At 34.0% G+C, this 18,700-nt stretch overlaps 1 protein-coding gene across 1 annotated transcript; it reads left to right on the top strand.

Moving 5' to 3' along the window:
* The first annotated feature begins 10,936 nt into the window (after nucleotides 1-10,936).
* LOC111404469 lies at nucleotides 10,937-12,330 on the top strand. The gene is made up of 4 exons (XM_023033271.1): nucleotides 10,937-11,054; nucleotides 11,464-11,651; nucleotides 11,899-12,102; nucleotides 12,148-12,330. The coding sequence occupies exons 1-4, from the start codon at nucleotides 10,937-10,939 to the stop codon at nucleotides 12,328-12,330; spliced, it is 693 nt and encodes a 230-aa protein (XP_022889039.1).
* Nucleotides 12,331-18,700: the final 6,370 nt, after the last annotated feature.

Here is an 18,700-nt window from a genome sequence, read left to right as displayed (position 1 = left end):
ATGTTGTTTTTCTTGGTTATGTTTTTATACAAAGGGTATTGAAGTAGATGAGGAGAAAATCAAGGCAATCAAAGAGTGGCCAACACCTAAAAGCTATCTGCTATATGTGTTTGGTTAAAGACTTTAGCACAATTGCCACACCACTCAAACAGATTGTAAAGAAAAACATAGGATTCCATTGGAGCATTGAACAAGAACATGTTTTTAATTAAGGATAGGTTGTGTACCACACCGATTTTATCACTACCTAAATTTAACAATACTTTTTAGATTGAACGTGATGCCTCAGGAATAGATATTGGAGCTATTTTGATGCGGGAACGAATGTCAACAACTTACTTTAGTAAAAAGCTAAATGGAGCAGCTCTCAACTATCTTACGTATGACAAGAAGTTATATACACTTGTTTGAGCGTTGGAGACATAGCAGCAGCACCACCTATGGCCAAAGAAGTTCGTAATTCACATCGATCGTGAGTTCTTGAAGCATTTAAAGGATCAATGTACAATAAACAAGAGGCATGCAAGGTGGATGGAGTTCAACTAGACATTACCATATGTTATTCGGTACAAACAAAGTAAAGAAATTGTGATAGCAGATGCATTGTCAATGAGGTATGTGCTTCTAACTTCTTTAGGTACCAAATTGCTAGGATTTGAATATGTTAAAGACATGTATACTAATGACTCAGACTTTTCTAATATATATGAATCATGTGACAAATGTGCTATAGATAGATTCTTTAAGCACGACAGATATTTATTTCGGAAGAAGAAGTTATGTATATCTAGGTGTTTAATGAGAGAATTGTTAGTTCGTAAAGCTCATAGTGGAGGTTTAATGGGTTGCTTTGGGATGAAGAAAACATTGGAGATGTTAAATGAACACTTTTATTGGCCTAAGAAGAAAGTTGATGTTGATCGGGTTTGTAGTAGTTGCATCACTTGTAAAAATGCTAAGTCCAAGATTTTACCTCAAGGTTTGTTTATGTCATTACCTGTTCCTAGTGAGCCTTGGGTTGATGTGTCAATGAACTTTGTGTTACGTTTACCTAGCACTAAAAAAGGAAGAGATTCCATTTTTTGTGATGGTAAATTGATTTAGTAAGATGACACATTTCATTCCATGTCATAAAATTGATGATATCACTAATATTACGGGTTTATTCTTTAAAGAAATATTATGCGTATATGGGGTACCTAGGAGTATTGTGCGGATGGAGGTGTTAAGTTCCTTAGTCATTTTTGAAAGATTTTGTGAAGTTAGGAATTAAGTTATTATTCTCTACAACTAGTCATGGACAAATGAATGGGCAAACTAAGGTTGTTAATAGGACTATGATACAACTAATGCGCATTATAGTCAATGAGAACTTGAAGAGTTGGGAAGACTGCTTGCCATTAATAGAATTTACATATAATAAGGCCACACATTCTACAACTTCTTATACTCTATTTGAAATTGTTTATAATTTTAATCCATTAACACTTTTGAATTTAAATCATTTACCTGTTTATGAGGGAGGTAGCTTAGATGGAAAGAAGAAGGTAGAGTTGGTAAGGTCCCTCCATGAGAAGGTAAGGAGCCAAATTGAAAGGAAAAATGAGCACTACTCTTCTCAAGTAAATAAAAGGACGAAAGCGTGTTACATTTGAACTACAGATTGGGTTTGAGTACATATGAGAAATGAATGCTTTTCTGCTCAAAACAAGTCAAATTTGCAATCGAGAAGAGATGGACCGCTCCAAGTGCTTGAAAATATCAATGACAATGCCTATGAATTGGATCTTTCAAGTGAGTATAATATTTTTGCCACTTCCATTGTTTTCTATCATTCCTTGTTTGATGCAAGTGGAGATTCGAGGAAGAATCTTTTTGAAGAATGAGGAAATGATGAGATCCATAGTATGAGAGCTAGCAAGGCCAATGACTTGTTGATTGTGGAAGAAGGACCAATGACCAGGTCACGAGCAAAGAAGGTCAAGGAAACCACGTGATTATTTATTCAAGCCACAATGGATGAAACATCAATCATAATAAATAAAAAGATAAGTTTTTTATTGGGCATAGAAGAAGAACAAGATAGATCAACTTGGATCAAGTAGCGGATGAGGGAGCTGAAGTGAAGACCTATGCGACCATATAGTGTAACAAAGTATGCGTCCACATAGCCCCTTACCGAAACCCAATTGAAGACTAATGCATGCCATAAACCTATGCGGTTCCATAGTAGAAAATTGGGGTGCATTTTTTAAAATTTCGTCTAGACTTCTATTTTAGTTAAAACTCTTTTTATGGTATCTTTTTGATATATTTTAGGTTCAATTCTATTTTTAACTAGGGTTTTATGGATTCCCTATAAATAGAATTATTCTTTTCATTAAAAAACACACAATTTGAGAGATATTATTACATGACATATTGCTTTCAACTCGTTCTTCATCAAATTAATTTCAAACTCATTAAGAATTAAATTCTTGTGGCATTCAACAATTCAAGTAAGGTTCATAAGTTTTGTGATCACGTGGTCAAGATATTGTTTGCAATTGTGTTGGTTCTTTAGTTTAATAATTTATTGGGTCAAGCTTTTCAAACGTTGATTCTTGGGATTAATCTAATCTGTCATGGATTTTGTAGCTACAATTGCTAGGTGGGTTCATATCACGGTTAGAATACTTGATGCATTGAGACAAGTTCCATATCTGAAAGGAAATCTTATCTTCTTAAGTACTCTTGATTCAAAAAAATATAGATATACTATTGAAGGTGGAGTCCTGAAGGTTAGTAAAGGAGCCCGTGCTTTGATAAAGGGACATAGAAAATTCTATTTATATATCTTACAGTCTTATACTGAAACTTTGAGCAATCAACATATTTTAAGAACTCGTGTGGATTTTTAGTTGGATTCGATATCGTGGGATTCTAATTTTGGGTCTTCTTTAAAGAATACATCTCAGTTTAATATAGAAATTATGGGTAAGTCCATCTTGCCACCATCATAGGTAGTGTCATTGTATTCATTTACTAGTGATAGACCTATATTTGGCCATAACACTCCAAATGTGTAAAATTCTGCTGATTTAGTTGACAGTATGAATGTAGTTAAGGGTGTTGATTATAGCCAATATCATTTTTTGATGCATTTAGTTGTGCTTCTATTACATGGTTTGCTTTGGCCTTGTTTGGTAATTATTAGATCACTTTTGCCCTTAGTCAAGGTAACAGAAATGGAGAATATTTTCAATTGAAATTTTTTTATGGAGAATTTAGTTTGTGTTTTTCATTGAAGAGTTAAAGTTTACTCATTGCAGTGGAATTTGTCTACCTGTAGAGAATTTTTTATTTGAGATTTTGTTTCATTGCAGTGAAATTCGTGTTAAGGTGAAGATTGTTAGAATTTGGGTGTGATACGAATTCTTTGTTGAAGATAACTTGAAGTTTTAATTAAATTGCTCATTAAAAAGAATTCTATTTGGAATGCTATTGTAAAATCCTATTCAAGTTTATTTGTCATATTCTACTTGAAATTCTATTTGGAAGCCTTATTGAAAGTTGGAATTTGTGTTAGACTTAAAGAGGTTGAAATTATGGATCGCAAAAAGCAAAGAAGTTAGCATCAGTCTAGCACTAGCCCACCGATCGAGCGATAAGGTGTCGCTAGCCACATGCTCGAGCAGCAGAGTTATCGACCCAAGCCCATTTTCGTGTTTTGACAAGTTTTCTTGCATTCTACTTCAACTACAACTCTATAATTAGAGTTTGGACGTCCTATATTTGTTCCCTATATATAGTTGGTTATTCATTATGATTTAGAACAAATTAAAAAAAATTGTAAACACAAATCTTTATATCATTTCTCCATATTATCTTAAAATCTCATTTACTCTGGAAATTACATTATTCTTGTGTCTTTGAGATCTTTACTTCATATTGAGACTATAATCTCTTATTTTCTTCAACAAACTAGATTAATCATATATCATCTTCGTTTCACAACATATAATTTATAACCATCTCCAGCCAGAGCCAAAATAAGAGTGAAGTGATTGATTATCAAAGTGAATTGTGATGTTATATGAAGATTCAAAATGAAGAAGACAATTATTGTGAGATGGATTATTGCTCAGAAGACAGGCATTTTTGGTTGAATGCTATTGGACAACGCAATTTTGATTGCGTCTCTAAATAGGGATTATTTCGCCAACAATAGGATTAGATAATGGGGCGAGAGTTATTACGACATGATGATGTTCAGATTGTTGAGTGGAAACGTGAGTAGTTGCTAATGCTGCNAAATGGTTCCATTGCTTGTCGATCACGAGACAAATATTCATACCTCATTCGTATAGCTCTCTTGGACGAAAATAATGTCTCTACTGCTCAAGCTCCAATAAGCAAAAAAATACGCAAAACATTAACACTCATTAAGAAACTCGACTAGGAACCTCAGACTACCTCGATTTAGAAGCCTAGGATGGCCTCGAACTCGAACCATAACCTAGTGTGAACTCTAACAAAATCAACCAAAAAGTTAGTGCATTGGAGAACTCTAGTGTGTAAATAGTGGAATTTCATATACGTCACAAAAGCACAACCTCCATAAGCTTCAGAATGGGACTTAATTGCAACTTCCGACATAATGATGAAAGAATGTTAACTCACGAACGCTTACCAAAACCACGATTATTTCTATTCTGAAATCATTTTTATCTATGCTATAATTAATCTTCTTCAATTGAAATATATTGATAGGTTGTTTCCAGCATATATTCAAGGATATGTTGCAAGAAGTTTATGAATTCCAATTTCAAAGGAGCAAGAGTATGATAGTAGATTAAATGACTTTATTAGAAAAAAAAATTGATTTTATCTGATAAAGAGAAATATATAATTGAGCCCCCATTTGGCCCCTATTATTTCAAATTATAATGAGTGAAATAGTTTTTTTTTTTTTTTTTTGGAAAATTAGTGGCTGAAAAGGAAGGAAATTTTTTTGGTTTATGTGTAATATTATTTTATAGAAGATTGCATGATTGAAAATAGGAGAAAGAAAAATGAAATTTAATTTAGTGGAGGACAAACGGGGGTGAAGCTGTGATGTTATCCATATTATTTAACTATGATTTGAACACTTATCGATTTCGTTGAGAACTTTAAAATTATGTATAAATTTTCTCTAAATCTACTAAGTAGGATATCTTGTTGAAAGTATGAAAATTAGTCTACATGTTATGGTACTAAAACTTGAAAATTGTGTAATTGACTTATAAATTAGTCAATTAAAATGGCAGTAGAAAAATGGAACACTTGGGTTCTACAATTAGCCCTTATTTGAGCCCCATTTTAAGGGGGAAAAAGAATTTTTGAATAGTGTATTGATGCGAAATCTGTTATTAAAAAATAAGAAAAAAATTTAAATTTGCGTGTAATATTATTTTATTGAAAAATTTGTTATTGAAATGATTCAAAACACTGTAAAATAATTCATTTTTTCCTAATAATGAAAATCAAACAAGGACTTAAACAACAAAAGCATTTAGTCCTTCAAATTCAGAACCCCTATAATATTAGATGAGAAAATTCAAAATTCAGAATACAAAATTATTACAAGAAGACGCACCAACTTCCACTAAAGTATACCTGGGCCGCTGCTTTATACAAAAACATTTAAAAATCTAGTTCAAGAAAAAAAAATTACCTTCAGGAGTTCCACTCAAAGCCTACACCAAGACCAGTTGGAGTTAACTAAAAATTTCAAAATGCGTTCTCTCTTTAAAAATTTGAAGGAAAGCAAAACACGGAAGATGGGTTGCAATAAAAAAGAACGGGAGAAAGTAAATTTGAGAAATGAAATTTGCACGTGAGCTGAATGCTTTGTAGATGGCTTTGGATCAATTGAAAGCCAAGGTGGCATTTTTTATTTTTTTTGTCTCTGAAGATAAATCTCGCATGGATAGGGATTGTTTTTGTAGTACTACATATATATACAATAGTTTGCATATATATTATGTGGTCAAATATGATTATATCAGAATTTTTTTAACAAAAAAATTTTTAAAAAAATTCCTACTTTCTTTTTGACATCTCATTTGTATATAAACCATTATATAATTTCTTATATACAAGTAGTATTATTCTTATTTTTGTAACCAATACAAGGATAGGTAGACTTTTGTATTCTGTTTCTTTTATATTTTGTGTAAATCAATACTGAGGCTTGTTTGAAACAAATATAACGATAGAGATGTTAGAATGAAATCAAAAATAAACCTTCAATCCAAGTGTCTAAAAGTTACAAAAGGAATAAAAATACCTTAAATGGTTAGTTGAAACATTTCGAATCAGAAATAACCTAATCCCAAAGTGGCTAGTCGAAGCATTATAATTCGATTTCTCTAAAATCGATTTATTCTTTTGAACATATAATTTCTCTGAGTGCTGGCTCCGTTGGTGTCCTTATGGATGTCACATCTATTATAAAAAGGGTTCCATTACATGTCTACCACGAAACAAATATTCATAACTCATTCGTATAGCTCTCCTGGACAAAAATAATGCCTTTACTGCTCAAGCTCCAATGAGCAAAAAAGTACGTAAAATCTTCACAATTGTTAAGAAACTCGACTAGGAGCCTCGGATTGCCTCGAATTAGAAGCCTAGGTTGGCCTTAGACTTGAACCATAACCTAGTGTGAATTCTGACAAAATCAACCAAAAAGTTAGTGCATTGTAGAACTCTAGTGTGTAAATAATGGAATTTCGGATACATCACAAAAACACAACCTCCATAAGCTTCAGAAACGGGACTTAATTGCAACTTCGATATAATGATGAAAGAATGTTAACTCACAAACACTTACGAAAACCACGATTATTTCTATTCTGAAATCATTTATATCTATGCTATAATTAAACTTCTTCAATTGAAATATATTGATAGGTTGTTTAGGATATGTTACAAGAAGTTTATGAATTCAAATTTTAGAAAAGCAAGAGTATGATAGTTGATTTAATGACTTTATTTGTAAAAAAAAAATGATTTTATTTAATAAAGAGATAGATATAATTGAGCCACCTTTTGGCCTCCATTATTTCAAATTATAATGAGTGAAATAGGTTTCCTTTATTTTTATTTTTATTTTTTGAAAAATTAGTGGTTGAAAAATAAGGAAAATTTTTTAGTTTACGTGTAATATTATTATATAGAAGATTATATGATTGAAAATAGAATAGAGAAAAATGAAATTTAATTTAGTGGAGGCTAAAGCTGTGATGTTATCCGTATTATTTAATTATGATTTTAACACTTTCCGATTTCGTTGAAAACTTTAAAAGTATTGATTAATTTTCTCTAAATTTATTAAATAGGATATCTTGTTGAAAGTTGAAACCATAAAAAATAATCTACGTGTTATAGTACTAAAACTTGAAAATTGTGCAATTGACTAATTGTATAAATTAGTCAATTAAAATGACAGTAGAAAAATGGAACACTTGGGTTCTACAATTAAACAAGAAAAGCATTTAGTCCTTCAAATTCAGAACCCCTATAATAGATGATAAAATTCAACATTCAGAATACAAAATTAATAAATGAAGACACACCAACTCCTCCTAAAGTGTACCTGGGCCGCTGCCTTGTACCAAAAACATTTAAAAATCTAGTTTAAAAAACAAAAAAAAAAACAAAAAAAAAATTATTACCTTCAGGAGTTCGCTCAGAATCCTACACCAAGGCCAGTTGGAGTTAACTAAAAATGTCAATATGTGTACAACTCTTTAAAAATTTGAAGGAAAGCATAACGCGGAAGATGGGTTGCAATAAAAAATAACGGAAGAAAATAAATTTGAAAAATGGAATTTGCACGTGTGAGCTCAATGCTTTGTAGATGGCTTTGGATCAATTCAACGCAAAGGTAGCTTAATTATTATTATTGTTGTTGTTGTTGTTGTTGTTGTTGTTGTCGTCGTCATCGTCGTCGTCTTTGAAGATAAACCTCGCATGGATAGGCAGGAGCCAGACGATTGATATTGTGGGGTTAAAAATTGAAATGCAATTTCTTTAAAACGAAATATTATTAATTAAAATACATTGTCCAATCTCATAACACGTCAAAAATTCTACTATGAACAGTGGACAAATTTAAGAGAAAAATGAGGCCGCAAGTCACAATCATAGAACTCGAAACACATTTTTAATATCAAGGATAACAAAGGCACAAATTAGAGTCTAGAGACTAGAGATTAAGGGACAACCAGAGAAGAGTACATATTAACACATATAACATATTTTTCAAGTTTCAATAAGTAGAAATACACTTGCATATTTCAAATTTAAAAATTAAAGGCTCATATTAACAAGAAAAACTAAAGCCACATCCAAATCCAATTAATACAGGTTTGCTACGAAGCTACCTACATGGAAGAAAAACAAATGTCAAACAAGTAGACGGTAGATTTGTTAACTAGATGGAAGAAAATCACAAAATTAGCACAACGAAAGAAAATCTCAAAATATGAATTGCAAATTGGCGATCTCGAACCTTTTTGTGTCACACAATTCTTCTTTTTCTTATCTCTGACTATGGGGCTTTAAAGTTTAGGGCAATGGACGGTCCAAGACAAATGCATGTGAAATGACGAAAAACAAAGCTTTGAAGATGGGAAAAATTCACAACTCAGGTGTATAGTGTACCCCAAGTCAAAAGACAGGTTTATAGTTTAAAAATTCAAACATCAGGTATTTAACAAATATATATATATATATATATATATATATATATATATATATATATATACATCCGTTTAAGATCACTTTTCTCGCATAACAGGACTCCCTCTAAATACAAATCCACATTCCAAAATTAAAAATTCAGATGGATTTCAAGTTTTCACGATGAAGGAGGTAACTGTGCCAATTAATTTCGGTAACAAATTCGAAAATTTAACTGGATTCTAATACTTCCCCTCACAGATTACTACTAGATTTGAGAAATCGAAAATACCAGCCGGAGAAGACAATCCAGATAAATCCTATTATTTTGTTCATCTGCTTCGACCGTTGTAGTCACAAACTGAATGTTATAGGAAGTAATTGATCTTACGGTCACAATTTCAGGGGAGAAAATTGAATCGTAGTTGAACGAGTGCTAATCGTTGCTGGCCAAAACTACTCTTAATCGAACTAATTGCTTGGAAATTCATTCATTGCGCTGAACACGACAAGAACTTCGGACTCACATAATGTACATAAATTTGTATTTTACATGTCACGGATACTCTAATCACAGATTACATACTTTCCATGTATGTGACTCATGCATCTACTGTGTGTAGTGGGTAGAATTTGAAGCGTAAATATGAGAATGGTAATAAATAAATTGTGACCTATGTTTCACCCATTGTCTTATTCAATTTGAGCACATGTGGCCTCTATTGTATGTAATAAGTACGTGACCTTTATTTAACCTCTGTCATGTTCAATTTAGACACATAAGTATTCTCTGTAATATATATATGACCTGTAATTAGTATATGTGTCCTGTATGCTATTTGATATGTATGTGACTTGTATTTAGTGGCAGATAACTGACTTGTTTAAAAATGTGACCGATGTTTCACCCATTGTGATATTCAGTTTGGGCACATATGTACAGTATTTTATGTGATAAGTACGTGTCCTGCATTTGCTTTCAAAATTCTGAGTTATCATGAAAATGTGACCTGATACATATTACTTTCATCCCGAGGCCAGTTTTGATGTTAATTTTAGCTTGCAGAAATGGTGTGCTTGCACATATATTTGATAAATGGATCTCAGTCGTCATTGGCGTTGGTGGACCGCAATTGCAGTTATGTACAGCTTGTGGACACGGTTATGAGTGAATTTGATCTGGATCACATGAAGGTAGCAGTCTCATTGAAGTATGTGCTGAATGATGAATTTCCACCGATTAGGATAAAGAATGATAACAATGTCCTATCGTACATTCTACTAAAGGATATGGAATGTGAACCTGCCAAATACTCATTATTCATTGATGATACAGATACAGAAATTGATAATACATCTATCATATTGCCAATTAATGCACATTCTAGTGGTAAGCTATGTACGTTAGAAGACATTGCATCAGACATATGTGAGGAATCAATTAAAATAATGGGTCACATATGTGACACTGAAGTCATAGTTGTATCGGTAGCTGATGCTAGGGAGGTAGAAGAATGAAGGGTCTTCCGTGATAAGAATATTTTGAAACTGAGCCCGTCCCTTTTCGCCATACAGAACATGTTTGAGTTTATGGTTGAAAGGTCTGACAATAAAGAATATGTTGTAAAGTGTTCACATGGTAGATGTAGTTGGATATGTAGATCATCAAAGCGGGGTAAAACAAATCTATTTAAGGTTCGAAAGATTGGTAGTCACACATGTCCATCAAATATAGTGTTGGGATCACACAGGCAAGTCTCAACTTCAGTTGTGTCATCTACCATTAAATATAAATACACATCGTCATGTACTATATATACTCCAAAAGATATATGCAGTGATATGTTGCATACTTACGGGGTTTATTTGAATTATTCGAAAGCTTAAAGGTCTCGTAAACAAACTTTGAGAATGATTAGGGGTGATCCAGCTGAATCATTTAGTAAGATACCAAGCTTCTTCTACATGCTCCAACAAAAGAATCTCGGTACGGTCATAGAACTCGAAGTGGATAGTCACAATAGATTCAAATATTGCTTTATGGCACTTGGTGCATCAATACAGAGATAGAAGCATTGTAGACCTATGGTTGTGGTTGATGGTACTTACCTGAATGATCATTATGGAGATACCCTTTTCACAGTGTGTGTACACAAAATGCAAATAACAGCATATATATTCTTGCTTTTGAAATTGGAGACAATGAGAACGATAAATCTTGGAGATGGTTTTTGAAAAACTTCAAGAAGGCTTATGGGCACAGAGACGGTCTGTGTTTTGTATCGGACCATCACATGAGTATAATTTGAAAAACTTCAAGAAGGCTTATGGGCACAGAGACGGTCTGTGTTTTGTATAGGATCGTCGCATGAGTATAAAACACGCAATAGAATATGTATATTCTGGGATTTCTCATGGTATTTGTACATATCATTTGTTACAAAACTTGAAATCATATTATGGGAAATATTATGAAAATATTACACAAGCATTCAATTCGGCTATTCGTGATTATACATTTGAAGAATTTGAATATTACATGCGACGGACACAATGAATGAGAAGATTACTGGTTATTTGGTAGTGTACTACATCTAATGACATTTTCACATACATAAAAATAGTCACATATGTTGGTTATATGATATAAATCAATAAGCTTTGTGTTTGCGGCAGATGTTTGACTGGAAAAGTGGTCACGAATCCATATGTTAGCAAACACATACTCTACAATGACTTCGAATATCATAGAATCAGTTAATGCTGTGACAAAGGTAGCCAAGAATTACCTTACTGTATCGCTGCTAGAGTCATTGCGAAAAACTGTACAATCTTGGTTTTGTAAACATAGAGATGATGCACATGGAACTTTCACGAAATTGTCAAGCAAGTACGAAAATGAGATGAGGAAAATAAGTGTAGAGTTGAGGCACTTGAGGGTAACTTCATTTCTCTGACACTAAAATTTATGTGTGTGACTCACCGTAAATGCATGTGACATGAGCTGTACATATGTGACAGAAGATATTTGTATGCACCATTTGCATGTGTGACCTGGACCTAAGTGTGTGCAATGAATATAAATACATGTGACCTGATATATTAACCTATGACATAAGATATTTCTCTGTAACATATTTATAATAAATGAGATATAATACTACAACTGTTTTTACATTCTCTCAGGTATCTCCCTCCAACCAGTCAGTGTTTTCTGTCAGTGATGAAAAGTCAACATTTGTTGTTGATATTGAACAACGTACATGTACATGCAGGATGCTGCAAGTTGATTTGATACCGTGTTCACATGCCTTGGCTGTAATTGCAAATACAAGGAGAAATCCATATGCTTATTATTCTTACTATTACACAAGAGATGCTTACACGAATGTATACCAATATTCTATATATCCTGTTGGGAACCAAAATGAATAGATAGTGCCTGAAGAAGTACAAGCCAAAATTGTGTTAGCTCCTAACCAAAAGAGGAGTTCTGGAAGACCTATTGAGAAGAGGAAGAGATCATCCAGAGAAGGGAAACCAACAATGAAATGTGATCATTGTGGCGGACAAGGTCACAATCGTAGGAGATGCTCAAGTGTGGTTCCATTAAACTAGAATGACATAGGAAAGTAACACAAATGAAAATATAATTCAACCGAATACAGATACATTATAGATATCTCATGTTCTTTTATTTCAAACATTCATTGAAATAGCAGAGTGAAATATACATGTGACCATTTTGTTTTCAAGTGCAATTAAGTTTCGACATCTACATAGTTGTTATGATAAGAAACAGTGACCTATGTTTGAATTCTAAAGATGTTTGATAACCAAATGTGACATGTTGTATGAGATACATATATGTGACTACTTCTTCCGTTCGGACCATAAAATGTGACATATGTATCATAACACGTTACCTTCTCCAACAGACAAGTGTTCTGTGTCAGATGGGATATCTGTTTCGATTAAATTGTGTCTCATAACTACCTGTGACCTGAGTTGTGAGACATGTGATTACGTTTTCAAAAAAAGTGACATATGTGACTGCATTCTCCATCAAATATAAATGATGGGTGGTGTAACATGTGACTTGTGTCCTGTGTGGTTTAACATCTGACCGTCTCCAACAGAGATATGCCCTATGTTGTGTACTTGTGACCTGTGTTATATGACACAGGTCACAAGTACTGTGTTGTGTATTATGTGATATGTGTCATATGTGAGATGGAAGACCTATGAAATGCAATGTTTTTGTTATGGAAAATATTGCAATAATATGTAACAAATACAATATTATGAGCAAAAAATGTTGCACTCATGTATTGCAAATCAAAGCTTACAGCAATAAGTTAGTATTCAATACAATCACCTCCATTCGACAGAAAATACTAATATTTGTAACATGTACAAAACTAAAGCGTCAACTTCATTTACGTATTTCAGTCTACTTTCATTCTATGATAATCCCCTCCCCCCGTTATAGGCTGCCTCGCCCTTTTCACGTACATCTCACAATGCTTGTACAGCAGTGTGACAATGTCTATTCTACACTTGCTAGCATCAAATGTATGTGGAATGGACTCTCTGCCTTCACAGAGGATATATAATGCATATAAGATCACAAATATTCCGCAATCGTGACTGCAAAACAACACAGGACAAAATGTTACAAATGAATTTTTTTTTTAAGTTATACACATTGTACTCTTGGTCACAAACATACCCATTCGTCTACTGAGGTAAGGTATCATCGACAGTAACCTTCAATTCCATGCAACTGGGTTCAATATAATCGGGGTCCTTTTTTGATATTCCAAGATTATTCATTAGAGCAGCCAAGATTTTCACAAATGGCTCGATACCTTTTACAACTTTCCAGTCACGGTAACTTTTGCCTGCCGAATTGAAAACTATCAACCTATGGCTTCTGAATTGTAATAAACCAAGCATCCAGTGAGCTTTGTTGGTGGACAGTAATGGCATGAACATGTAGTCAACATTAGCCCAAGGTGTGCTCAAAGGAAGGCTATCACCTGTTACAACTTTAATAAGACTAAACTCTGATATCAGAACATTGGGATCCTTCAGAAAAGCAGGGTATATGTCTTTGATCTTATTCTAAAACCAGGAATCAGTCGTTGTGGTTCTAAACTTCACTTTGTTGCCAAGTTTTGCTACCTGACGAATGTAATAAAAGCATGCATCCATGTGCAGTTTCAATAAAAAGGGAAGAATCATTAAAATGAAATGTAACATGTTTATATGAACCATGTATTCGTGATCTGTGACTATGAACTATGGATAGTAATCTGTGACTATGGACTGCAATTTGTGCACATTAGGTAATAACTGTGTGCTGCGATCTGTATATAAATTCTATGACTAATTAGCAATGAAAATGTGACCTATATGAGTAGAGTAATGTATTCATACCGAACTGGTCAAAGATGAGTCTAAATTTGTAAGTTGGTAGAACCAGGACTTATGACCGACTAGGCGTGAACCAATAACAAAAGCAGGATTGATTCTACCATCTTCATCGCTAAACTTTTTCCTGTGACCAATATGGAAAAGTAAGTTATTGTGTTACAACAAGTTATTGATATAAATTAACAAATGGATATGAAATAAACGTACTTGGTTCTTGGTTTGTACCCTCTCTAGAACCAAGCCATGAATGTTGAGCTATCAACTTCATCAACACGACCTCTGTAATTTTCAAAAACAACAATATCGTCATGCTTGAATAACTTTCCTTCTACAGCCACAAACGGAGAAACCCGTTTAATTGGCAGTTCAGAAGTTGGTTCAGCAGTAGTTGTGTCCTGCGTAATGTTGTAACGGGTCACAGATTACTTTATGCACATTTATTAAATTTAGCATGCAACATATAAACTCTAGTCTAGCAGGAAATGAACTTGACCTTAGAACTTAACTGTGTAATGGTTAGTAAGTATATGTGTAACCTATGACCTATAGCCATTTACTAGTATATGCATTTTGTGAATTCTGAATTTGTGACAAGGCACGTCTTAGTTTAGCATAATGCACATGAACTGTGACCTATAACCATGTACTAGTTATGATCCGTGACGGGAACATCCAGCATATAAGTGTGATCTGTGACCTATGACAATTAACTAGTTGTGAACTACATAATGTCTGAATCCTACAGTTATAAATACCTCGGTATCAATGGTTGTAATTGTTGTGACCACATCCGATATTACAGAATCGACATGCTTCTGAATGTCTTCGGAATGTAAAATATTAGGTTGTGTAGATCTAACCCCCCAAGTCAAATGACGGTGTTTCGAGAGTATACAGCAGAACGATATCATCAGTTGGGTCCAGTTTGCCCTTTCCTTTCCTATCCACATGTGGCTCCACAATTTTCACCTGTACACAAAATGAGAGAATGTTTTCAATGTCAAATGAAACTCTTGAACTATGTGAAAATGTAATGTAACTACCTCTTTGGTCTTATCAGATCCTCCAACAACCGGAGGATCTTTTTTCCAACTCCATGATCACTTTTTTTTATGACCAAACCATTTCATAATCTCATCCATGGAACTAGAAATCATTGTCGATATCGTTTTTGACAAAAATTACATATTTGTCCTAATCTCCATCAAGTCACTTTTTATGTTAGATTGCATTTGAACTGTGTAATTCATCTTCGTCGTTTGCTCAGCATTCACTGATGACATCTGAGACTTAATCTTATCAAGCTCCACATTCAACACTTCATTATAGGACTTCAGATCAGATATTTGTGACCTCAACTCCTTAATCTCCTGATAAAATAAATAAACTACTTATATGTGACTGTGACCAAATAAAACCATATATTGCACACTGTCAAAATGAATCTGTCATATGTGACCCAATCTAAACCACATGTGACCTGAAACTAATGGTCTGTTACCAACAATATAATTGTTTAACAACTGACTAAAATAACAACTTACATCACCCTATTGTGCCTTACGAGCCTGTTGTTCCATTAGAGAATGATGAGCAGCTGACGGGCAGTCTTGGGTCGGGATTTTCCAAGGGGAGATGTCTCCTACCATATAGGAGGAGGATCAATAAAATCATTATCATCGTTGCTGGAAACACGAGACTGTCAAACACTGCTGTCTATTAGCAGGAGCACTGATGGACCCAACTTCCCACTCATACCAGCACGGTCAATTGACCTTTCTATCCTACTCTTATCTCTGCGGCTGTCTGTTGAGAACTTTGCTTGAACTGGCTTCTTGTACTGGACACCATTCATGTATGGCATGGCCATTTCAGTTTTCGAGGGTTCCTAGTCACAAATCTCAATCTGCAGAATAATAATTACTAAGTACATAATGCTTACTGAAACTTTACATTAGGATTAGAGAAGCAGTCAGGTCCTTCCAAATTGGCAGCAGATGGTTGCTCGTCTACAATCCAATTTTTGATGTGGGGATACATCCCTGATATTCGTGTGACCACAACTCCATCAAGGCCAGGAAAAGTCTCATATATCCAGGCTTGAAAGGCTACCAACATACCTCGTAGCCTGTAGTATGAGTTCCTCCTACTCAACCCATCTTTCAATGTACTGAACGTAATTTCAAATAATAACTTGCCCCATGGAAACTGATTCATTGTAGAGAAATCCTCAACAAGCACGAATAGAAAGTGGTCAACAACTTTCTTATAATCTCTTGAAAATAGATATGCCATGATGAAGTGCAGCATCCCAATCATAGCAACATCATTATCTGGAAGAGTTTCAACGAGATCCAAGTCCGGCATTTGGCTTGCAGATATGAAAGTGGACTTTACATCTTTGTGGGTTACACTATGCACTTGAGAAAAATATTTTGCCTTTAACCATGACTATCTACTTTCAAACACTTATGTATCACTATCCCCAGAACACCTCAGCCCCGTGACTAATCAAAACTCCAAGATAAAGAACCGGACATATCGCCCCGACACATAAAACCACATTTCTTTGTCATTCGGGCGATCAACTTGCCGCAGAAGAAAGTAGTGAATCAATTGCGGATGTATAACAATTTCATGGCAATCCAAGAAATGAGCAAAACATGTGTCCATCAATACAAGTTTCTGTTGGCTTAACGATGTCTGAATGGTGGTTAAAACACCCTTACTGACTGAGGTTGTAATCTTGCCTGGAAACCAGCTTGCTTCTGGTATTTTGAATTTCCAAACCTGCATTAAGTGTAGACACAGTGTTAAATGCTTGTATGAAAAATCACACTGACATACACGTTTTAACAAGGTCACAGACATAAATGAAGTCTCACCAAAACTACATATATATGAAACCTTGGTAGAATTATAATCACATTATGCAGATTCATAACACATATAGAAGATATGATGGTCACACGTTTGTAACACAGTCACACATCACACAACATATTCAAAACAAATTCACACAATAGTCACAGGTACGCAACTCATCATAGTCACATATTCACACAACACAACAGTCACAGGTACGCAACCCATCATAGTCACATATTCACACAACATATCACAAGTACGCAACCCATCATAGTCACATATTCACACAACCCTTTTGTAATTTAGATTGCTCATCATGTAAACCATGAAAACAAGTTTATTGATATAAAAGCCCATCAAATAGAACTGGTTGACAAATTTACTGGGATTTTATGATATATTAATTTTTAAATACATTTTCGATTACTCATACTAGAAACTAATGATTTTCAATTAATTCACAACTTTTTGAAACAAATATTGAACTTAACACATTTCCTAATCATGGTCACAGATTCACAACAAAATGGATTGGGAATACATTCCAAGGCACAAATTTATAACACATTACAAAAGCAAAACCCCCAGCACATTCCAATCAGGTCACAGGCAGGACACACTTCTAGGCAGTAAGCCACAGATTCATAACAACATTGGTCACATTCAAACATCACATTCCAGTCAGGTCACAGGTAGGACACATTGCTAGGCAGTAAGCCACAGATTCATAACAACATTGGTCACATTTCACACATTATGGTCACATTATTGATAAAGTTAAAAAGGAAGAATCAAATGGAAATTACAAATGGGATTCAATTCAAAAACCATAACCCATTCCAATCACGTATACAATCGAATAGGGTAATAATCACATTTCTCCAATTGATCTTCAATACATACTACCCAACTAAAAAAAATGGAGGATAAAATAACCTTCTTCAATAACCCTCTATGCACGGTCACTGCGTGCTTTTTCAATGAATTTTTTCGAGGCTCCCCTCATCCTTCCTCTTGCGACTTCTTTGTGACGAGCCTTCAACATTAATCGCTCTTTCTGCCCCCTTCAATTTCGCCATTTTACGTCGCCAACAGAAGCTCCAGTTGTATGAATACATTCTACCAGAGACTAGAATGGGTTATATAATGAATATAACGTTTTAGTAATACAAAACCTAGAAGAAAATGTAGTAAAAATAGTCGAAATGTTATAAAAATGGCCGGAGTGGGAATGAAGTAATCAGAGATTGTGGGTACATTGGAGGAAGAATGAGAGAGAAAACGGTTTCGAAATACTGAAAGATTGAATTCAGATATCAGAATGCACCATTATTAAAATAATTACTATTTTATTATTAATATTAATTATTAAATATTAAAATCATATTTAATTAACAAAATGTGATACCTGAAGAATGCTTAAAAAACCTTCCTGACTAAAGTTTGCATTGTATACTTCAAAGCCCTATTCCCATGTAATTTCCACTTTGAAAATTGGCAATTGGCCTTGGCAATGGGCTTGTGCAATTGGATAAAGTTTGGGTTAATTTACATATTTAAAAAAAATGTTTGGGAACAAGTTTAAATAATTTACAGATTAAAAAATAAAAAAAAATTAAAAAAAGAATTTTTTGTGGGGTCAATTGACCCCACATGACCTCATGTGGGTCCGTCCATGTGG

Source organism: Olea europaea, chromosome 11 (genome assembly GCF_002742605.1).
Source record: "Olea europaea var. sylvestris chromosome 11, O_europaea_v1, whole genome shotgun sequence".
Classification (NCBI taxonomy): domain Eukaryota; kingdom Viridiplantae; phylum Streptophyta; class Magnoliopsida; order Lamiales; family Oleaceae; genus Olea; species Olea europaea.
This window is presented reverse-complemented; position numbering and strand designations above follow the sequence as displayed.